The sequence below is a fragment of the Chrysoperla carnea genome, chromosome 5 (assembly GCF_905475395.1).
Source record: "Chrysoperla carnea chromosome 5, inChrCarn1.1, whole genome shotgun sequence".
Classification (NCBI taxonomy): Eukaryota; Metazoa; Arthropoda; class Insecta; order Neuroptera; family Chrysopidae; genus Chrysoperla; species Chrysoperla carnea.
The window spans coordinates 64,668,427-64,693,745 of NC_058341.1; the positions used below are offsets into that span (position 1 = coordinate 64,668,427).

The 25,319-nt window shown below is 30.2% G+C and overlaps 1 protein-coding gene across 1 annotated transcript in view; it reads left to right on the forward strand.

The window, feature by feature from the left end:
* The first annotated feature begins 792 nt into the window (after nucleotides 1–792).
* Nucleotides 793–25,319, forward strand: part of LOC123301300 (bone morphogenetic protein 10-like) — a 74,016-nt gene continuing 49,489 nt past the window's right edge. Inside the window, exons 1-4 of the mRNA XM_044884036.1 lie at nucleotides 793–827; nucleotides 17,636–17,758; nucleotides 19,174–19,364; nucleotides 23,015–23,179. Coding sequence (XP_044739971.1) covers nucleotides 17,695–17,758; nucleotides 19,174–19,364; nucleotides 23,015–23,179 — 420 coding nt within the window. The 5' untranslated portion in view covers nucleotides 793–827; nucleotides 17,636–17,694. The remainder of the gene's footprint in view (nucleotides 828–17,635; nucleotides 17,759–19,173; nucleotides 19,365–23,014; nucleotides 23,180–25,319) is intronic.

The following is a 25,319-nucleotide window of genomic DNA, read 5'->3' on the forward strand; positions in this document are numbered from 1 at the left end:
TTGCATTGGTTGCAGAAAATTATCCTAAAAAAAGTCTATATGGTTTAAAGCGGAACTTTTTAGTTTTGACCTCCTAATTGGCGGTGAAGAGGGTTTATATAGTAAAGTTAATCAGATAAGTTTTACAAGATTTAACAAAATTCAAAATGCTAAAGTAACCCGAATTTTAAGATATTTTTATTAACCTCCGTCTCCCTTGCGGGGGTCTAAAAATGAAAAACCATTTTTTGCAAATTAAAACTTTAAATGACGTATAAGGGGGTTTTGAGGTCGCTGTTGTCGAATTGTCCGTCATGATATTTGGTTCGTTATTCTTTCTATTCCTTTCTTAAGCCCACCTTAGTAAATCCCCTAAATAAATAATACCATTTTTTTGAAAATTTAGCCTTTTTAAGGCATCTAAGTTGGTTTTAAAGTTTCTGATCTTGAATTTACGTTCAAATTGATTCAATTTACACCCCTCCCCCCCATTATTTTTACTTACATAAGTAGATCCTCTAAATAACTTATACCACACAATAGTTTTTTTGATTTAATTTTTTTCGTAAGAAAAAGGTTCGTTTAGTGAAATAATTAATTCTACACTCCAAGTTTTTAGGTGTAGCCACAAGCAAATTAAATTTTATCAAAATCGCTCCGATCAATTTCTTTCGTGATAGGTGAATAAACACACTAACAAACAGACAGACAAACAAAAGTTTCATTATAATATATAATGAGTTATTATTATTATTATAATTTTTTTTGTAATGCTTACTAGTGTTAAATTTACAAATTTCAGTGCATTATAAGTTAGTGCCTTGTGCTCTTGTCAATAAACAGTTTCCGTAAGTTTTATTTGTTCTACATTTTTTAGTTTAATTTTTCTCAAAAGAAGCAGTGAAAAGTTATTGTTCTTATAAAAGTTAAAAATATTCAAAGCTTCCAATATTAAGGTAAATGTACATTTTTACGGGGTAGTACGTTATTCCGGGAGTTTTTTATTTTAATAAAAAAAATCAGAAACACAAAATAAATTTTTAATTTTTAAAATTAACAGAGCCTTTTAAACTAAAATATGAACAAAAAAGTCGACTTTTTGACAAACCTCATCACAACTAAATACTTATATCAACCGAAAAAGTGAAGGACCATCTGATTCTATTACAAATATATGTTGTCTGTATACGTAAGGTGACAGTGTTGGATTGTTAAGATTTTTTTATCATTTTTTAATATGTAAAAAATATTGATTGGAATGAATAAATTTATCGTTTTAAAGCTTTTTAAAATTATTTTAATTAATTATTATCCCGCTACCAAATATGATTCCCGCTACTATGTTCTTAAATCAGTGATAGTGAAACATATTGCGGGAGTCTACCGTAATATGGGGAAAATAAGACAGTAGATAAGGTATCTACTGCTTCTATTGATATAAAATATTATTCTCCCTAATTACGGTCTTATTTTCCCCGTATTACGGTAGACTCCCGGAATATAAACCTCATTCCGGAAATGGAAGTACATAATACTTGGATACACACTTTACACACACACACATATATATATATATATATATATATATATATATATATATAATAAAATTTGGCTATGAACCTCATTCCGGAAATGGAAGTACATAATACTTGGATACACACTTTACACACACACACATATATATATATATATATATATATATATATATATATATATATATATATATATATATATATATATATATATATATATATATATAATAAAATTTGGCTATGAACCTCATTCCGGAAATGGAAGTACATAATACTTGGATACACACTTTACACACACACATATATATATATATATATATATATATATATATATATATATATATATATATATGTGTGTGTAAAGTGTGTATCCAAGTATTATGTACTTCCATTTCCGGAATGAGGTTCATAGCCAAATTTTATCACGGATTTAGAAACTATAAATTAAAGACTTATAGGTGAAAAAAATGATCAAAACTAATTCTTAATAAATCATTTTTTACGACAAACCAATTTTTATAGTGGAAACACTTGTATTTATTTCAACTAACAGCTTCAAAGTGCATTAAGCCTACACATCCCGTAATATGGTACATTTACCTTATGTTACGCTTTTCCAGATAATGCACTTACCGAAAAGAGATAATGATTATAGTTTATTTTCTAAAAAATTATTTCTGCCAACAGGGGTTTTAAGTTTTCTAAAAAAGTGTACGCATAGACAAAAGTATTATTTTTCGAAAAGTAATCAGCCATCATATATAGGTGCGATGTTAGTGTTTTTGCCATTTATGACTTTCATACTCAAGGCATTTCTTTCTCAGTTGTGCAATTAATCCAGTATATGTATAAAATATGATGGATTAAAATGTTATACTAATATAAATATAGTATTAAGTATCTTTTTGATAAAATAGTTATTTACGATACAAGTGTGGTAAGAGGTACGATACAAGTGTGGTAAGAGGATTAAGGTACGCCTGCGAAATATGTTCAACGAATGCGTAGTACGAGTTAGACAATCGCAGAAGTACGTTAATAATGCGTTATCACACGTATGTCGTTTAAAACTTTATCTACGCCTCTAAAATGTGAAAATAAACGTTAATTTTACCATGTATTTATGAAATATACATAGTATATTAAGTTTATTATACCATGTATATATGAAATATACATTGTATATTAAGTTTAGTCCCAAATTTGTAACGCTTAAAAATATTGATGCTACTAACAAAATTTTGGTATAGGTCTTCATAGAGTCACCTAATTAGACTATTTCCGGTTGTCTGTCCGTCTATCCGTCTGTCTGTCAACACGATAACTCAAAAACGGAAAATGTTGTTAAGTTGAAATTTTTACAGCGTGTTCAATACATAAAAAGTGAGGTCGAGTTCTTAAATGGGAATCATAGGTCAAATGGGTCTTGGGTCCGTAGGACCCATCTTGTAAACCGTTAGAGATAGAACAAAAGTTTAAATGTAAAAAATATTCCGTATAAAAAATTAAACAACTTTTTTTTCGTAGGTATCACTATTTACCCGTGAGAGCGCAAATTAGGCGCAAATTATATAGTATCCCATATAATACGGGCATATCAGTTAGGTATATGTGACATGTATGTATGTGTAATGTGGCAGTGTAATCAACACAGTCTTTACATGGTATTTCAACAATTAACTCAGTCAATTGTTTGTTTTCACTTGTTATTATTTAATATTTGTCATTATACTTCAGACTAGAGACAATTTTTTTTTGCACTAAATTACAGGAGTTATTTTTTATTTGCATAGTTTCAGTATCACTTCAAAATTCAATATTTATGAAGTTATAACGCGTTCAATGACGCACTACAGCTACAAATAATTGAGAATTTTGTCTTGCACTAATTTGCAGCAGTTATTTTTTTCTAAAGTGGGTTTATTATCAAGTACTGAATGTAATTGCACAAAATCCTTACAAATTTGGAGGGCGAAAGTGCCGCCATTTTGAAAAAACCGTTACGGCCTATAACTCCGTAACCGTGCTCTTTAAACCAAAAATGGTAATTTGTAGATAATTAAATTTCCTACCTTTTTTGTCAATTTTTATTTTTATTTCGATTGCTCCCTTTGCAGATCAGAAGGCAAATTATGTCACTAATATTAACATTTTTCATATATTTATTGAATTGTTATCATTACACTATGTCTACGTCTTTTTTATTAATAAATATTGTTTTAGAAAAAAAAGTTTAAAGTAAAAGTTTTAGAAAATTTTCAGATTTAAAAGTTAAGTAATTAGCATTTTATTGTATAAACAAATATTAGAAAAGATATCGGTCAAATAATCAATAAGTAAATCTTCATAGTCGTATCAGTCAAAAACGGTTAGTGACACACACCAAAAATATTGTACAAAAAAGATAGGAAATTTAATTATCTACAATTAAGATTATTACCATTTTTGGTCTAAAACGCATGGTTATGGAGATATAACCCGAAACGGTTATCCTTAAAATGGAGGCACTTCCCCCGCCTCTTTTGTAAGAATTTTGTGCATTTACACAAACCTATACGTGATACTGAACCTATGCAGATAAAAAAATAACTCCTGTAATTTATTGCATTATGGACAAGAGTAACGAGCTTCTATATAATCTGTAATAAAATTATTTAAAATTTGTCATGGCTTATTGAGAAAAATAGAAAATTAAAAAAGTGACTGTAATAACTGAATTCATTTCCGCCCTAGTGTGGAGATGAATTCATTATCACACTAGGGCAGTATTGAACTATTTTTCCCACGCATACTAATTAAGTCTACCTTAGTCTTAGATGAAAGCCTATAGAAATGAAAATCATGTATAATATTATCAGAGAAAATATAAAACAGTTTCACATTATAAAAATATTTGAAATGTAGGAATACAAAACCAAAATAAAATTACTTGTGCTTTGTATGCAATATATTGTTTTAACCAAATAAGTATTGTGTAGAATGTAGACATACATATACAATAATTGTTTGTTTGTAAATTGTTTAATTAAAATTGTCACAAACATGTTGTATTGTATTCTATTGTTTTTTTACAATGGTTCAGGTTTCAAATAGATTGTTAAAACATAGCTTTGTAGACACATAGTAGACAGATATCTTTAAATTTATTTTGGTAATTATTCCTACAATATAGGTATGTATTTCACATATAGAGGGTGTGTTTTTTAAATAGACATATGCTTGAAACTCGATAAATAAATATAATCGAGGAAAATGCTTCCAACGAAAAATAATAGTTTTAAAGGCACACATCTTTACCGGCATCGAATTTTATCCAACTTTTCGGGTTCAATTAAAACTTAACTCTGATTGATAATTGACAAACATTAGACGAACATTTTAAATTACAAAGTTGCTCTTTATAAATACGCAAACATTTTTGGTTTTGAAACATTTTTTTGTAAACCGAATAGTTTAGACAGTAATTGATGGCAAAAATCTAGCTTTTTGTACGTTTGTTTATTCAACTTGAACAAAAATGGTCTTTATAAAAAACCGAATCACTTTCATTGGATTTATTGGAAAATTTTTTTCAAAGAATGCCTAGATTTCGGAGAAACAACTATACGAAATAACAATTTTAAAACGAAAAAACAATTTTGTTTGAAACTTTTCAGCTTGTTACTGTATGGTTGGCGGGAAAAAAATATTGCTTTTTTTAATCAATTAATACTTTCGAAAATTAAGTGTTCATCTAGCGATTAGCAGTTGTGGAGTAGAGTAAGCTTATCATTGAGTTTTAAAACCTAGGTTAAGTTTAATCCCTGCATATCCAGTGCGCCACCACATTCATTTTTTGCTTGAAGCATTTTTATCGTTAAAGCTTACTATTAGAAATTTAGGCATAATATGTCAACTTAAAAAATACATCCCGTGTATTATACAAAGTGGTTCATTTAAGATAACGAGTTGTTTTTAATGAGAAAACTTAAAAAATTTAAGATTTTTACTAGCGAATAGGAATTTTTTATTGCGGAAAATAAATTTCCAATGAGACAAATGCTAGAACATCAGCAAAAGCAATCATGGACAGTATGTCTGAGTGGAGAGACAAACTACAAAAAAAGTTTTTTGTTGCAACGGCCAGATACGCGGCTGATATTTTGGTAATAGTAGTATTAAAAACAGTCAAAACATCATCCAGAAATCCAGGAACATTTGCGATTTTCCAACTGTAAGTGGAAGGGTTGATCGGATAAAAACAACGGCTGATGTTTTCATTCGAACATTAACATGTCTGAGTCTAAGTCCTGATATTGCAGTTCTTTCGAGACCAAGATCAGGACCACACATACGGTAACAACGTAAAAATAGGAGCTCCTCAACCAGATTATTTTCCAGACTCTTTCATTGTCGTTAAGAAATTTTAATTTCCGTTTTAAACCACCTTGTAATATATCTTAGCTTTTATTTTATTTATTTTGTTTACTTATAATTGGTTACTCTTTTAATAGCTGTGTTATGCAAGTAAATGTTGATGAGGATAATTATTTTCAAACAATGTAAAATGTGTCTTAAATTACAATTTATTTAATAGTCTACAATACAGAGAGAGGGTATAGTTTTGTGATCAACACTTTTACGAAATTTCATGAGTAGTTTCTTTTCAGTATAACCTACAACGTTAACATTTACGGAAACGTTTAAATTGAGCCGTTTTCAATGCCGAAGACGGAAAAAATGTCAATTAAACGGCCTATTGAAAATGTGAACAGCCATTTGCTTTTTCCTTGAATGCAAGATAGATGAATATAATAAGAGATAAAAGTAGTGGTATACAAAAATATTGAGTCGTTTGGCGTGACCTCCACTTCCAAAATGTTGGAAAAACGAGGGTATGAAATTTTATCCACAACCGGCTAATTTTTACAGAAATTTTTTTATAAATATTAGTAAAATTGAATGCTCATACTGGCCTACAAATTTTATTAGCCGTTTTCTCAGACCTACGCCTTAAACATGCCAATTTAATGACAATTAAAAAACTATTTGAAAAAAATCTTTACAAAAACAAACTCACGAAAAAATTTTAACTAAAACGCAAAAGAAAAACATTTTCCAAGATGGCGGAAAAAGGGTCAATTTCACGATTACCCAAAATCAGATTTAAGTTCTCCAAAAACCCTCTATTGAATGAATTAACAAAAACATCTAATGTCACAAATTATTGCGTTTATCCTCTTCGATTTTTGTCAATACACTGGAGTAAATAATTTCAAAGTTGTTGAACTTTTTCAGCATTATATTTAGTCACTGTATATGAGAAATGTATGCATAAAAATGTAACAGCAATGCCGTAAATAGGGCGGTACCCAGGCTTAGGACGGAGACTCTGGGAGGGCGCAAGAATGGCCAGACCAGGCAGGACTATTATTTTTTCGGTTTGCTCCTGATAAGTTCCCGCTGCGCCCCTAGTGTTCGATTCCAACACATACGTACATACACGCCAGTATCATTTAAAAATAATCTGTTAAATTAGATAAAACATCGAGTTCATTTTTTTGGCACAGCACGAGCGTATTTGTGTTTAGTGTTTATCGAAGTCAAGCGGCCGGCCGGCTACACTGTCGGTCCGAGACTAAACAGCCGGCGGGTAATAAAAATTTACGGGCGGGCTTAGTAAAAACTTACTTGCGCTCGAAAATTGGGTAAGAAAGGTTGACCGGCCTAGCGATTTTGTCGATTGGACGCGACATAGGATGGCACCTGTCGAATAAAAAGATCATCAACGGTTTCGCAATGAAGAAAGCTTGAAAAGTAAATGTCTAAAAAAGTTTATGTGTTGCTTTAATAAATCTTTACTCTCTGAACTCATTCCTTTGTGTATTTTGTAATTGTGAATAATCTTGCAAATATTTTTAAATAAACTTTTTTTCACCAATTCATACTTAAACGCATTTTATATTATGCTACGTTCCTTATTCAAAACTCTACCATACCAATTAGTTAAGATTAAATTGATTTACAGTTTACTGAAACTTTACGGGGTGTTATAGAAGTATGAAGGCCACAGTGGCCAGAAAATTAAATCTTAAGCATCAGGGTGGGCAAAGCATTTGCTTTAGTGAACTTGCGTTTGAGTTTTAGTGAGTGAAGCACAGTGGGTGGTATGATAGACAAAAGGTCCACTTGACATCAAATGGCTCGTCTGCTTGTTTGCCCACATCAGTTCTTTAAAAAAAATATATTTTTCTTCCAAAATAGTAGATAATTGGTCCACCAACACCAACCAAGTTTCTTGTGCTTTATTTTATCACCCTGAATGAAATAAAGCAGCCTATACATTGTATTGCTCTAGGATACCTACAATTTTTTTAAAAAACTACAACAACCGCGCAGTTATAGAAGCTCGCACAGGGCGAAGAAAAGGCTATTTACGGTTCTGTGTAACAGTATAATAAAATTTCCTGAACCTACTGTAAAATTATATACGGACGGCACTGTGTAACAGTAGAATAAAATTTCTGGAACCTACTGTAAATAATTATAACAATTGAAAACAAACAATTGACTGAGTTAATTGTTGAAATACCATGTATAGACAGTGTTGATTACTCTGTCACTTTACACATACATACATGTCACACACATATAATTTAATATTCCCAATTAATACATACTACACAATTTGCGCATAATTTGCGCTCTCATGGGTAAACAATGATGTTTACGAAAAAATGTTTCAAACAAAAGTTGTTTTCTTTTTATAAGGAAAATTTTTAAATTTAAGCTTTTGTTCTATATCTAACGGTTAGCAAGATGGGTCCTACGGACCCAAGATCCAATTGACCTATGTTGTTCATTTACTAACTCGACCTGTTTTTTTACGTTCTAAGCACGATATAAAAATTTGAGTTTCATATCTCTTTACGTTTTTGAGTTATCGTGATGACAGACGACATACAGACAAACGGAAATGGACTAATTAGGTTATTTTATGAACACATATACCAAAATTTTGTTCATAACATGAATATTTTTAAGCGTTACAAACTTGGGACTAACCTTAGAATACCTTGGTATATTTCATATACATGGTATAAAAAGTGATTTTGTGAAAGATATTTAACATCAATTAACATCAAATACATCATATTTGACTTCAAATCTTTTGACTTCATTCTTATCATTTACAAAATTTTTTTACTCATCTTAGCGTGTAAATCCCATAAAAAAATGTTCGATTCTAAATACTCTGTATAACACACAAACGACAGAAGAGACATCAAATGTAAACACAAAAATGAGATAAATCGTTACAAATTTATGATACAAAAATTTTATATTTATTCCCAACAGGTATAATAAAAAGTCAATATTGTACCAGAACAGAAGTTAGTACGTGTGCACTTGTGTACTTGTTAACTTCAACGTGGCTAGGTTTTACTGATATTTTATTAGCCTGACAACAATAACAACAATATACTCAAAAACATGGGTAAATAAACAATTGAGTGGGTAAATGGTTGAAATACCCTATATAGACCGTGTTAAATATCAGTGTATTGATAAGATAAGCTGAAAGAAAACAAAATATTCATCAAGAGTAAAATAATGGTCATTTTTCCCGAAAAATTTTCTAGGACGCTTTTTCTGGATATCACTATGTGTCAGTATCGGTGTGAACGCCATACTGTTTAGTGTATTGAGGGAATAAAAACATTAGTGTATCGTTACCATGAAAGCACAATAGATATGGCGGACGAGTCAATGCAGAAAAGGCGTCAAGTGGATAGCCCTGTAACTGTAATATTATTTATGCTTACATGCTTTGAAAAGAATTTTTAAACTTTCCCGAAAATTAACCCCTTAACATTATCGGATTGTTTTAATATGAAATTAGACTGACTATTGGAAAAACACCCTCATGGGAAAACAAGGATATTAACAAAAACACGGATTAACAAAAAGTTGTTTATTTTTATAGAAAGAAATTTTTTATATTTATATTTTGTTTTATATATTATGGTTTTGCAAAATGGCTCTTCGGATCCAAGACACAATTGACCCAATTGACCTATGTTAAACATGTACCAACTGAAACTCACTTTTTACGTCCTGAGTACGCTTTAAAATTTCAGCTCGGTGTCACTTTTCGTTTTTGAGTTATCGTATACTGAGGGATGAATTTACCAAAACTTTGTTCGTATCATCAATATTTCTAAGAGTTACAGACTTGGGATTAAAATTAATATACTCTGATATATTTCATATATATATATAGAGTATAAGAATAATTCCTGCTTATCTAAAATAAAAATATTATTACACCGTCGCCGATTCTTACTTCACCTATGCCATTGACATTATTAATAATGAACCTATAGAATAATTGATCGTACAAAACTCAAATTCTTTCAATAACAAACAGCTATATTATGTCAAAAGAAATTACAATAATTAGACCGGTAGCTACAAGAAGAAGTTTTATATCAAATGACTCGCGCATATCCATCATTTGATCCATACACTTTTCTCAGGGTAAAACAAACGAAGCAGGTTTCGAACACACGAGTGGGGCAGAATATGCTTGGTGCCATTATTTTAACAGGTGTTAGGAAAGGAGAAAATGTTATCATACCTCGAATTCCGAATATCCAACTGGACTATCATCGTTTCAATTAAATCGTTCGATTTCCAATGAAGATCAATTTTGCAGTTACGATCAACAAAGCGCAAGGAGAAACTTTCCAAGTAGCATTGGCGTGCATTTTGAACAACCATGATTTGGTCAACCTATGGCCAACTATATTTAGCCTGTTCGCTTGTGTCCAATGCGCAAAATATTCACCTATTTGCACCGAATGGAAGAACATATTCTGTTTTGGACTATTCTAAAGAGGAATTAATTTAATATTAAGCCATAAAAAATTATAATATAATCTTATTAACTTCTTAATGATCTTTGCCAGCTATTTAGGGACAAAAACGCTGGCGAAGCCACGGATAAAGACTAGTTATCAATTTTATTTTAATTTTATAGCATAATCCTTATTTTTGCATGCTTTTAGTCTATAAATCAGGTCTGTTACGCCGGCGAAGCAAAATACGGAAATCGCATTTATAAAAAGGCCAAAATTATACAAGTTAATGATCGTTTTCATCTTACTTTCTTGCATACATCTAATTAGCACTTAATTATCACGCTTAGTTTATACCTGATTATACATTCGTCCTAGTTTTAGAAAGACCTGATTTTTAGATCCGTTGTTTTGCGAAATTCATGGCTTTCGTTTATTAATTAGACAATTTCACAATCCTGACCATTAAGCACTTAATAAGCACCTAATTGTGTTTCCTTAACATTCATTATTATGTTCATTGTTCCGCTAGCAACACAAAATACTAGCAACGCAACTTTGAGTATTGAGTGGCGATGTAAATTACAGTGCATCTAATTTCTGACTTTGGTTCTTAATTAGCACCTAAAAAGTAACTAATTTTGGCATTTTTAAATACGATTTACGTACTTTGCGTCGCAAGCGTAACAGAGCTCTATAAATCACTTATTTTAATGACAAACAACTACTAAAGCCACCAAAGAGATTTATAAAACGAAATTTTGTCAAGATTTACAAAAAAAATTTTTTTTATTGTTCCTGATTCATAAAATTATAACCGACAGGGAAACTTCTGGAATATCATAAACGGCTGTTGATAAAAAATGCTATTTCAAGACGCTGGAAATTCTTGAAACGATCGAATTTTGGTTACATGGCAGATAGCATAACTATCCGTCCAACATACAATATATACTTAAACTGTAAGAATCAAGATTTAGCAATAATTGGACAATCCAGTTGTGGAATTATAGTTTTTTCCCAAGACACAAACAAATCTGAAATATCGCTTCGTTGTTAGTTCTTATTTATATTTTTACCCAAACTTGATCCACGTCTGTCTTGCGACAGTATGCATATGGCTGCTGATACCAACTGTGGCATAATCAAATGTTACTGAATTTAAATTTAATATTATTTAATTTTACTGCAAAAAAAAATTTTAGAATGCTTCTGGATTCAAACTCAGTAATCACAAAACAACAAATTATATAGGCACGCCTCTGCCGATTTAGCTATATGTACTTCCTGGTAATGACTATTATATAATATACATAATGCTTAAAAATATGTCATAGTATGTGTCAGCGTAATGCATACTTTCGCGAGATGCCTCCACTTCGCTCCCTTATCGTAGTAACTAAATACTTACTTAGCGTCAAAGTTAGCTTTAAAGTTCAGTTACTTCATCTAAATTACATACTTAAAATCCTTTACCTCAAAGAGCGTACAAATTTGGGAGGTTTTAGCTACCAAGAACCTCTAAATATACTATAAAAAAACACAATCCCACCTCGACCTAATAAATTTATTCACCGTTATACGGTATCCCGAGGTCAAAACTCCCAGGCACTCCAATATTATTAAAATAAAGAATATTAAAAATTTACTTATTTTGATAATAGACACTTTCAAAAAACATTTTTTTCCCGTTTATTTTATCTTAAAAGTTAGTTACAAGTCCAAAAAAGGTCATCTATCCATCGAACCCAATTTTTTTAATCGTCAAATTAATTAAAATTAATTAATGTTAAAGTTCAAACTTTTGCAAAGTAATAACTTTTTAAACATCTTCTATGAATGGTTTTTTTTTTTTTATGAATGGAATCCAAAGAGTTTATAAATGCGAGGGATCTGGTTATATAAAGTTTTGTATTATTTTTTCTGAAAAATGAAAAGGTGTTTATTATGGAGATTTGCATATTCTTCAATATGTGACCGCAGTTTATACTAAATACACAATATACTAAGTACACAATATACTATAAGTTCACAATTTGTTTTTCCACTAATATTGTAATTGAAATATTGATAGATGAAACTTCACTTAAATTTAAATAATAATTAAACTCAATAAAACTTTTAGTTAATATTATCAAAAATTAAACTGTTTATTTTGTGTTTGTTATGCAAATAAAGCTTTTTTTTTATTTTTACTTTTTGAATAACTTTTAATGTATTAAATAATCCTTACTAATATTATAAATGCGAAAGTAACTCTGTCTGTCTGTCTGTTACTCTTTCACGCCTAAACGGCTGAACCGATTTAGCGGAAAATTGGCAGGGAGGTAGTTTAGAGCCAGGAGAAGGACATAGGATACTTTTTATTTTACTAGCTGACCCGGCGAACTTTGTTCCGACATCCACTTATAACTGAAGAACGGCTGAACCGATTTAGCTGAAAATTGGCAGGGAGGTAGTTTAGAGCCAGGAAAAGGACATAGGATACTTTTATTTTACTAGCTGACCCGGCGAACTTTATTCCGACATCCACTTATAACTGAATGCGAAACTGAATTATAACTGAATGGTAATAGATGGTTACCTAAAAACGGATATAAGATCAAAATGATCACGTCATCGTACTAAGAGGGTAGGAAGTAGGCAGAAAACTGAATTGAGTTAGTGATTTTTTTATGGTTTTTGCTGGGAGTTTTGCTCTATCATGCCTAAACGGCTGAACGGATTTTGATGAAATTTAGTTAGGTGATAGATAGTAACCTAGAAAAGAATATGGAATATGAGGGAGGGGTGAAAGTGGGAATGTTGCCCAGCAAAGCGGGTAGTTCACAGCTAGTATTCCATAAATCGTTTTTCAACTTAATAGCAATAATGTAAACAATATGTAGCCAATGGCATATAGATTAGACAAGGACTCAGGCGACTTCACTGGCGTTCTCTAGTTGTATAATCTCTTTGGTATACTATGAATTGTCATAACAGATGACGTCATGATTCATTGCACACGATTGTGTTTTAATGTCACAAATTTTTTGAGCGAGTATATTTATTGCAACACTTTTAAATTTAAATATTTTATTATAGGAACCATTTTTTTGGTCCCTACAATCGATTCGACGTGTTTTTGGTACATCGAAAAATTTACTGTGTCTATATTATTAAAAAATAATAATAAATAGACGGAGAAGTTATAAATAGTTCAGCCAGGTGAATAAATCAATTGTTTAATGATTTTAAATGTCATAGTATACAGTGGCTGTTTATTTTATGGAATGAATATTTTCGGTGATTACAAATAACGTAATACATTATTTAGTACAGGCGCTGGATGGGGTTGAGTGTGCAAAATATGAGTAGCGCATTTTGTAAATTGATTCTTGATCAGAAAAGCTTATAGATGAATATTCTGGATGTTGCCAGAAACCCTATTGGTTCAATTTTTGCATACGCCCCCTCCCCTCCACAGAAACAGTTAAATGACATTTTTTTGAATCAAGTAAAAGTTACTCTAGGTTCTATGGGCCATTTAACGTCAAAAAGGCTCTTTGTAATTTTTTTCGTAAACTTCTTCGTTTTCGAGATATGAACAGTTTAATATTTAGAAAAACTCCAAAAGGCCATTTTATAAGCTTAAAAACGGGGCTCACAATTACATTTTTGAGCTTATCAAAATTCTAAAATAATGTTTGAAAATCCTTTATGAAGTTCTGAAGAGTAATTAAAGGTTCTGCAATTCCAAAGCCTCAACCTTTAATTCTTTAAAGATGTTATAATTCTTATGAACAACAATGTGTAAGACTGAAATATTTAGTACCTCTGTCTTACTTATTGTTAATAATGGGAATTAGACATCTTTTTAAGAATTGAAAATTGAGCCGCTAGAATGAAGTAACCTATATTACTCTTCAGAACTTATTAAAGGATATTCAATCATTATTTTAAACAAAATGCAGTACTCATATTTTGCACACTCAACCTCATCCAGCGCCCGCTCTAATTAGAAAGATTTACCTTTATATAATCTAAAAGTTTTTGAATATTTTATAATAGTTAATAATTATTAAGAAATATCTTTTTATACATTATTTATATATAAATATACTCGTAAGTATATACTTTGAAAAGCAAAATAAAAAATAGTCAAATAAAAGCTTTAAAACTTGTTTCCATAGTTGTAAAACTTGTACAAGTTTTCTGTATATAGTACCTAAGTATAGAATAATAATAATATTGAAATGAAAATGCTAATTTAGTTAAACAAGAATATAGGTATGTTGTAACATTTTAATATTAAATTCTTATATGAATATAAATGAATTCTATATACTTAGAAATCATATACAAAGGATTTTTAGAATATTGAAAGTGTTTTCAATTTATTATTCTAGATGTCTAGATTTTAAGTATATGCAAAATTTGTGCATCATTATTTTTATTGAATGGCTCTTAAGAAATGTCACCTTTGTAGAAGCAAAACTAATGTTAGCTGATATTAAAGTAATTTCTAGCATAAAGGTTTGGCTTCTAATCGTTCTGTATTTTTTTTTAAAGTTAATCTCAGCTACTAATCCCAAAATTCCCATACTTCAGACTACAGAGAATTTATTTCTCCATTAAATTGCAGGAGTTTATTTAAAAAGGTTCAGTAGTATCACGTACTGCATGTAAACACACAAAATCCTTACAAAAATAAGCGGGTTAAGTGCCTCCATTTTAAGGAAAACTGTTTTAGGCTATAGCCTAAAAGGGGATATACTCCTGGAGATATACTCCATAACCGTGCACTTTATACCAAAAGTGGTAGCAACCTTTATTGTAGATAATTAAATTACCTACCTTATTTGTAAACTAATTTTTTTTTATCACTAAACGTTTATGACTTATACGACTATGAAGATTTACTTATTGACTATTTGACCGATATGTTTTCTAATATTTGTTTAAACAAGAAAATGATAATAACTTAACTTAATCTACAAATTTACTAAAACATTAACTGAAAACTTTTTTTTCGAAAATTAATATTTACGACGTTATAACGTGTTTAACGTTGCATTGAAGCTACAGATAATTAAGAATTTTTTCTTGTACTAATTAACAGGAGTTATTTGTTTCTAAAAATAGGTTTATTATAACGTATTGACTGTAAATACACAAAATTCTTATAAATTTAGATGGGCGAATTGCCGCCATTTTAAGAAAAACTGTTACGGCCTATAACCCAGCAACCATGCACTTTAAGCCAAAAATGGTAATAACATTATTTGTAGATAATAAATTTCCTATCTTTTTAGTCAATTTTTTTTTTTTAATCTAAAAATATTTTGAGTTTTGGTCGCTGCTATTGCAGGTAAAAAAGCAAATAATTTATTGTTAATTATTTCACTAACGTTAACATTTTTCATATATTTATTGATTTTTTATCAGTACGCTATGAATACCTCTTTTTTATTAATCTTGTACCTGGTGGTTAGAATATTAAACGCGTTACAACTTCATAAAAATTAATTTTAGAAAAAAAAATGTTTAAAATAAATGTTTTAGGAAATAGATTTAAAAGTTAAGTTATTATCATTTTGTTGTTCAAACAAATATTAGAAGACATTTCGGTCAAATAATTAATCGTCATAGTTGTATAAGTCATAAACGGTTAGTGATACAAAGAAAAATTGTTTTACAAAAGAGGTAGGTAATTTAATTATCTACAATATAGGTAATGATTATTTTTGGTCTAAAGTGCACGGTTATGGAGATATAGCCTAAAACGGTTTTCCCTAAAATGGTTACTCCTCCATTCAGTACGTGATACTGAACCTATTTAAATAATAAAATAACTCCTGTAATTTAGTGCATTATGGACAAGAGTCACTAGCTTCTATATGACCTGTAGTACCAGGAAGATTAGAAATGTAGAAACTATATTTTTTTACAAATAATTTTGAACAATTGATGAAAATATTTTTAAGATAGGTATCTCTGAGACCAATTTTGTCGCGATATTTTGTTCAGTGACCCCAAAACATGCATGTAACAAGTATAAAATGCATATTAATTATGCTAATTGCATATTTGTAATTTCTTATAAATCAAATTAGGTCACAAAATTTACTGGCGCTCTAACGAATCGAGTGCCGTAAACATCAGTCAAATCCAACTTACTGCTCAAATTTATCGAATTTAATTCCTTTGTTTCTTCGTCTACTATCTTTATGTCTAGATTTATTGGTTTGATGTTGTTGGTTCATTATAGTCCATAACATTCCATCATCCTGTAGTTCATTTCATCTCAACTGGTTTCACAACCATCATACGTCATCATTTCGATTTGGTGTATCTTCTAGTTCCTGAATACTTCGAGTCACTTTATAGAGTTGTTCAACATCACCAAGTCGTCTTGATAAACACTATACCGTCATCAATGAAGTACAACAGTAAAGAATTTACAATTTAGTATTTCTTCTTTGTAATTAGAAAATGCTTAAAATTGGTTTTCAAAATTTTTGATATTTTCGATATCACCCTATTTTCTACAAACCAATTTTTAACATTTTCTATTGCCGGAAATTGTACTTCACCGCAAGGATTTTTATGAAAGTTAATTGAGACTTACGCTTCCCGTCTTATCCAAATCTCACCCCTCCCCCATCTTTATACTCAAAATTAGTCAAATTTCGGGTTCATACACACTCAAAACTAAAAAAAATTACAAAATTATAACTAGTTTTTTCATCATATGTATGTTTCATTATGTGTATGTAGGTATTAATTAGCAGGCACAATCAAATAAATTAACAACAATTATTTAAGAAATTAAAAAAAAAAAAAAACAATAACAAACCGAAAGAATTAGTATTAAATACACACACCAACATGGTGCGCATATTCAAATCCGACTGAAGTCACCATAAAAATAGTAAATTTTTATTCCTAAAAATATGTAATGATGCTATTATCTCAACAGCGGTGTTATCTTTTAAAATTTTTTTTGTTATTGAAAAACTTGTTTGGCGTATATTTTCAAAACGAGAAAGCCAGTCCGGAATGTTATGAATCTCCGGGGTTTATAATACAAAGGATGTTCTAATAATTAAAGATCTAGCCAAGAAATTTCTTGTATGTATGTATGTATATGCCGCTGTCAACTAGCTTAATTAGCAATTAAATTAACAGCCTAGTCTTTTTACTAAACAGCGTCGTTCAACTTGCAGTCAGAATTTAATAAAATTTTATTTCACAGACTAAGAAGTACTTTTAACTCATATACCCTTTTTTTCGTTGTTGCAGATTAAGCTACGCAGAACAATTATTTTACACATTAAAATTGTTCGACCAGCACGTCAAAGATGCGTTTTAGTTCATCATTATTATGGTTTCCATCATTTCTACTGATTATCCCAGTAATGACAAGTAAGTTCTACATATTCATCTTTTATTTATCTTTCTGTAAATTCAAATTCATATATAAATCATTTTTAAAAGATAGGATGATTAAAGAAGCTAAATATAATATAGTTTTCTAGTGTCAGAGACCTTAAAGAAGAATAAAATTTACCCACTGGCATAACATCAGAACGAGACCATTAAAGCAGCAATGCTTTAATATTGTGTTAGTTTTGAAAATAAAAATATCATATATTTATTATGAAATCAAATGTTTATATTGGTTTCATGTTTTTGAGTACTTTACATATGTCAAAGTCCTTCATACATGATACTTTGAATAGCTTTTGATATCTCAACACATTATACCGCTTAAAATATGAGGGTGAGACCATACACTTCAATGAAAAATGCACATTACGTCTTTTCATTTGAACAAATAGAAGGAAACGAAAAAATTACACGGAAGCCGGAATTGGAACCTATCTATAATTTAAAAATTTGGTTTCATAATAAAAAAAAATATGTAATTTGCTATCACTTATAATAGCAGCGTAAAAATTTTTGTGTGTTCTGTTTTTTTTTCAGCTAAAACCCGTTTCCGAGATTCCAGATATATATAGGGTGTGTCATTTAAATATATAATAGCTAATAGCTCGTTTTGTAGTTAATCAATCAAAAAATAACTTTAAAAAAAGTTGCAGAGTTTGATAGGGGGCATGTACTGATATCAGATTTGACTTGGTGCTTCGAGTTTCTTTAATAGCCAATTCTGATTCTGAACGATAAAGGGTAGAATAATACTTTAAATAAAAAAGTTTATCCTCATAAAAAAACTAATATTTTTCATCCAAACCATTTTTTTGAAAATCGTTAGCTTTCGGAGGAATAGCGACTTAAAAATATGTCATTAATCGAAAGAAAACACGCATACTACGGAAAAATGCTTCTGCCAAAAGTTGTCAAGGGCAATATAGGACAGTCGCTTGTGTCCATTACTTTCACCTACAGTTATTGATAAACTTTATGCGTATTTCCTTTCGATTCAACGCAATAATGGCATATTTTTAACTTGCATTTCCTCCGAAAGCTAACGTTTTTCGAAAAAATGTTTTATACAAAGTGTTAGTTTTTTATGAGGATCAACTTTCTAATTTAAGCTGCTATTCTATCCCTTACCGTTTAGAATCTAAATTGGCTATGTGAAGAAACCTAAAGAACTTAGTCCAATTTGATGTCCGAACATGATTTGTTAGCTACAAAAAGAGCTATTAGCCATTATATATTAAATTGACCCACCCTGTATATACAAGAATTGCTCGTTTAAATATATAAAATAGTACTAGTAAATGGCCAAAATTGTATAATTAAATTCAAAAATAACTTCTAATTTAAGAAGGGAATATTTTTCGATTGAAAAATTTAATTTTTTTTATTTACAGAAAAACGTGAAACTGAGTGGCAACCAAATTCAATAACATCGGATTATCAACCGGGTTCAGGAACAATAGGAGGAAGTGGTAGTGATAATAATAATACAGTAACAAATATCACTGTACAATTAGGTGCTTCAGCATTTTTACATTGTCATGTAATGCGCCAAGCGGATCGTGCTATATTGAGTGGCGCTGAGGTACGAGGTGGCCTGGTATTTACCAAGGCAAGAGCAATAATCTTTTACTAATAATATTAACATTTTATGTTTTGATATCTGTCTACTCTAAAATATTGAATATAGTATGTATAAAATAATCAAATAGTAGTGATTGGTATAGCGATTTAACGACCATAGAAAAAGTTTAATCAGTCCTATTTATGTAACCAAACTTTTAATTATATGCACAGTGCCGTAAATAAGGTGGTGCCACCGGTGCCCAGGCACGGGACGCAAACTCTGGAGGGCGCATGAATGGTCCTCCAGGCAGGACTTTCACTTTTTCGGTTTACAACACATACGTACCCACAAGCCAGTATTGTCAAGAACGTCTATTAAATTAAACACGAGCGTATTTGTGTTTAGTGTTTATCGGAGTTCGCATAGTTTTAAAATAAATATTAGGAAGCAATTGATAAAATGATTTCTGAATTCACATGGCGATTCGAGAAACTTCACAACATCCATCTTTTAATTTTTTGACAATAGAACAAATTGCTAATTATCCAGCTGGAGAACTAAAAAAACATGTCGCTGATTTGAGTATCAAATATTGAGCAGATATTAATGCTACTGAATTTTGGGATGAATTAGACACTTTAAAGAGTCAAGTTGAAACGACTCTATTTTTTGATAAATGTGACCGTTATTCAAGTCTGGATCTTCTTCATGCTATAATCGAACTAGATTTAAAAGAGTTGTTTCCCAATGTAATAGTTGCTCAAAGCTCAAATTAATAAAAACTTGCGCTCGAAGATTGGCCAAGGAAGGTTGACCAGCCCAGCGATTTTGTCGATTGGACGCGACACAGGACGGTGCCTGTCGTATGAAAAGGTTATCAACGATTTTTCAATTAAGAAACCGCGAAAAGTAAATCTTTAAAAAATTTTATGGGTTGCTTTAATAAATCTTTACTCTCTGGACTCATTCATTTGTGTATTGTGTAGTTGTGAATAATCTTGCAAATATTTTCGAAGAAACGTTTTTTCAATTCATACTCAAACGCAATTTATATTATGCTACCTTCCTTATTCAAAACTAGACCATACTAAGTATTTAAAATTAAATTAATTAACAGTTTACTGAAACTTTACAGGATGTTATTTTATTATAGAAGTATGAAGATCATAGTGGGCCAAAAATAAAATCTTAAGCATCGGGGTGGGCAACGCATTTGCGCTAATGAACTTGCGTCTGAGTTTTAGTGAGTAAGACACAGTAGGTGGTATAACACGCAAAAGGTCCACTTAACATCAGATGACTCGTCTGCTTGTTTGCCCACATCAGTTCTTTAATATAAAACATAGACTTTTATTCCAAAATATTAGATAATTGGTCCACCAACACCTTCCTTCATCTTTATTTTATCACCCTGAATGAAATAAAGTAAGCTTATACATAAAATTGCTCTAGGGTACCAATAGTATCTAAAAAAAACAAGGGCGCAGTTATAGAAGGTCGCACAGGGCGCAGAAAAATCTATTTACGGCACTGTATATGCATGCCAATATTTTATTAGAATTGTATTTTATTTTTCCATTTCATTATAAATTTATTAGTTGTTTTATCCAATAATATGTAAAACATATTTTAGTATTAAAAGTAATAAGGACTTTGATCCTTGAAACCCTTAGTGTACATAATATGTGTATCCATTCTTTTTAACAAATAACTTTTCTTTAATAAATAAATAACTTATCGTATACAATTGAAAAACAACCCTGAATTTTATCATCTCTGCTGATTGACGCCTCGAAATCAAATCATGGTACGAAAGGGGTTACGATAACTTTCATTTTTATTAAAAGCTCGATGGAGTCATCTAGCATTGTCATATCCTGAACCGGTATACATAATATATTAATAATTAATAATAATTAAACGCAATGTAAAGCTGCTGTTCGAAAATTTTTCCACTTGTATTCTAGTAAACTTTTTTTTTCATTTTTTCCAAAAGTCTCACTAGTTGAAGCTACCCACAAATGTGCAATTCTCTTTCTTTAATATTTTTGGAGAAAACGGACACGAAAGTTGCACATATTTCAAAAACAACTAGACATACGGAGCGTATTCACGATTTACGTACGTAGCACAACTTTTTTCTGCTTGCAAATCGTAGTTTCACACTCCCCTAAGAGTCGAAATAACATAACAAACATTGCTTTACGATTTTAATATAAGATTTGACTAAGTATATTTAGTTGATATTATTTAGAATGTATTATTAGATACCCTTACTTATTAGTACAGTAAAAGCTGTTACAAAAGCTGGCTAATAAAGGAAAATGAAAGATATCGCTCGCATTTTGCTAAAACCTCATGGAATGTGTTTCTTAGACGTCAAATATCATTAGTAACGCATGAGTTAGTGGCGCAAATATTTCTATTTATTAATAAACAATTAAATGTTAATTAATGAAGTTACCTTAAGGATTTACGCAATGATTGAATAATGCTAGGGATTACGCTGAAAATCAAAAAACCTTCTTTTCTCATCAAAAAGCTGATTCACTTACACGTACTCTAGTACGAGGAGGGCTTACTGTTCATGTTTCTTGGCTTCTTGTTCTGCATGTTGTCGTTTAATAGCTGTAGAAATAGAACACTTTCGAGTGTAATTTAACGACACTCCACATGTATGGTCACACATGCCCTTTAAGATATTCTGAAAATTCATGAGTTCTTTCAGTACTTGCATTGATTAATGTCTTCATAGCACGTTCAACGGTAACAATTTCACCATCAGTTAAAAGTTTAACACAAATAATATTCTGGCATCTTTGTTGGGGGAAACCACGTTAAAGAACGCGCTAAGTACACTTGAGGTACTGTACATAAGTAAAAAAAAAGCGATTAGTTTCAAAAAACTACCTAAAGGGTACTTAGAGCGTTTTTGTCAGAATACTATTTTATTTGTGCTAAGCTTTTAACTGAAGGTGAACTTGTTACTATTGAACGTGGTGTGAAGACACTCACTAATCAATGCAAGTACTGAAAGAGCTGGTGAATTTTCAGAATATCTTAAAGAACTCTTTCAATTGTTTGAATCGTAATATCTCAGAAACGGTGGCTCTTAGGAAAAAAAAATTTTGGAACATTTTTAATATTTGATTATCTGATCTACAATTTTTGTCTGAACTAAGAAACCGTTTTTGTGACATTTGACCCGCCTAAATTTTTTCCCACACATCGGATCAATGAGGACTTCAAGATTTCATTTATGATCGTGTTTTGAACAATCCCACCAAAATTCAGTCGGATGCTAATTTTGTACCTTCGGTTGTTTAAATTGACCGGGTCATATAAAAGTTTTAATATTGTTAATATGTGCTGCGTATAACATAGATAAGTAATACAAGTTGCCTATTTGTTAAATTGTTTAAGGTAACTGCATACGACGTATTTCATTAATTAAAAATTTATTGTTTATTAACAAATAGAAACATTTGCGCCACTAACTCGTGCCTAAGAAATACATTCCATGAGGTTTTAATAAAATGCGAGCGGTTTATTTCATTTTCCTTTATTTGTAAAATCTTTAACTGTACTTACTATATGTGTCTATAATTTAATTTAATCACTAAAAATTACGTATAGTATAATGAATGACTTTAAAATATATTTTACAGCAAGTGTCATGGGTGAGACGAAGAGATTGGCATATTTTATCGTCTGGAATGTTTGTCTATACAAATGATGAACGTTTTCAAGTATTACACGCTGAAGGCAGTGACGATTGGACTTTACAAATTAAATATGTACAAAAACGAGATAATGGAACATACGAATGTCAGGTATTATTTTATTCAAATTAATTGTATTTTATTATTATTATTATTATTATTTTAAAGTGAAACTTTTTATGGGACACTAGCGTTTTGTCATGAGAGTTAACTCGTAGAGCTAACAAAACTGTTAAACTCCTTGTCTCTTTCTTATTACCATTTACTCTAGCAGAGTGAGAGAGGCGGTTGATGGCGATCATGTTATTCAGTTTATCAATATATGTTCTGTATATGAGTCAAGCAGTATTGATGTTATTTATTTATATAAAATTTAGGACTAGTTTAGACTTGTACAATCTTACGTACGTAGAAGAGCAAGTAAGTCTCAGTTCATCAGAGAAAGTCGTTGTAACTAGTGTTGCTTTATTTATGGAAATATTTTTTTTTGTAATTGTTCTTAATGTAGAATGTTTATGTATATGTAATATATATATATATATATATATATATATATATATGTATATGTCTATTAAATTATTTCATATTAAAAATTTTTTAATATTGTTTTTATTCTCAGTTATTGTCAATGAAGATACAAAAAATGTATGCGTCAGTCCAAAACTAACAGCGTCAAAAGTGAAACTTTTTATGTAATTCAAAAACTGTCAATGAGTGTACAAAAAAATACATTGCAGCAAAGAAAAATTGACTGGAAATTATAATAAAAATGATTTATAATAAAAATCAAGAAAAATCTACAGACTATCCCGAATTAATTACTACGGAAGTTTCACTTGTACGTATATGTATATAGTTTTATGTATATGTAAATAATAGTACGTACGAGTGAAACTTCCGTAGTAATTAATTCGGGATAGTCTGTAGATTTTTCTTGATTTTTATTATAAATCATTTTTATTATAATTTCCAGTCAATTTTTCTTTGCTGCAATGTATTTTTTTGTACACTCATTGACAGTTTTTGAATTACATAAAAAGTTTCACTTTTGACGCTGTTAGTTTTGGACTGACGCATACATTTTTTGTATCTTCATTGACAATAACTGAGAATAAAAACAATATTAAAAAATTTTTAATATGAAATATTTTTTTAATTGTCCTTTCCAATTTTAAATATTCCAAACTTTTTATTTTAAAATGATACACATAAATGTACATTATACACAGGGAAATAACGGTACGATAGAACAAGAGTGATAGAGCCAAGTGTAGTCTATTGGCGTCCACATGTGTCGTTTTCGTAACAAACTTGGAGTGGAATATTTCTCATTGGTTTCTTACCTTTTTGAGCTTGTTGAATCCAAATTTATAGTTTTCTATAACAATAATAAAGCAAAAAACCTCAAATTTTTCGCACTTTTTTAGGTTTTACGCTTATATCTCTGAAATTTGGATACACTGATGCACAAAATATATGGAAACACTGAGAAAAATTTATTCCCATTTGTGTTCTATTCGTGGAAAATTCACCATTTCATTATATTGGATTATAAAAACAATTTTATTTCTACAATGTTAGTCTAATTAGCAAGTTCAAATTGGTCAAATATAGAAATAATAGTAGTAAAAATACGTGAGATAGCGTTGGATTCGGAAAAATATCTAGAAGAGTGTGCGTGCCAGGAGCATTTTTCCAAATTGCAAAAGTTATAAGTAATTGTATAATATTTTAACCGATTTCAAAAAAGGAGGAGGTTCTCAATTCGATTTTTGTTTGGTTATGTTTGTTATCTCAAACTTTCGACTAGGTGAATCGATTTTGATGATTTTTTTTTTGAAAGCTGGTGCTTCCCGTGTGGTCCCTTTTCAACTATGTCTAGTTCTGACAATGACATCCATGAGAAAATCATATTAGTCTTAAATTTAGATTAAGAATGTTGAGGACAAATGGACGAATAACTCAGTATCACGCAAACCGATTTCGGTGATCCTTTTTTTAGTGACAAATTAGTGTACTTCAGATTCTCTAAAAAACGATATTAAAAGAAACTATTCCAAAACAAATTTATATGCACTAAAAAGTAAAACAATAACGATAATATAATGTAGTTGTTTTTGGAAGCATTGTCAGCCAAGTTAGGGTAGCTTAGTAGTAGTGTTCTGTCACAGTTGCTTCCTTGGCTGACACCGGCTAAAAAATTACCAATAATTAAACTGCAATCATAATCGTTATTTTTTTATTTTATAAT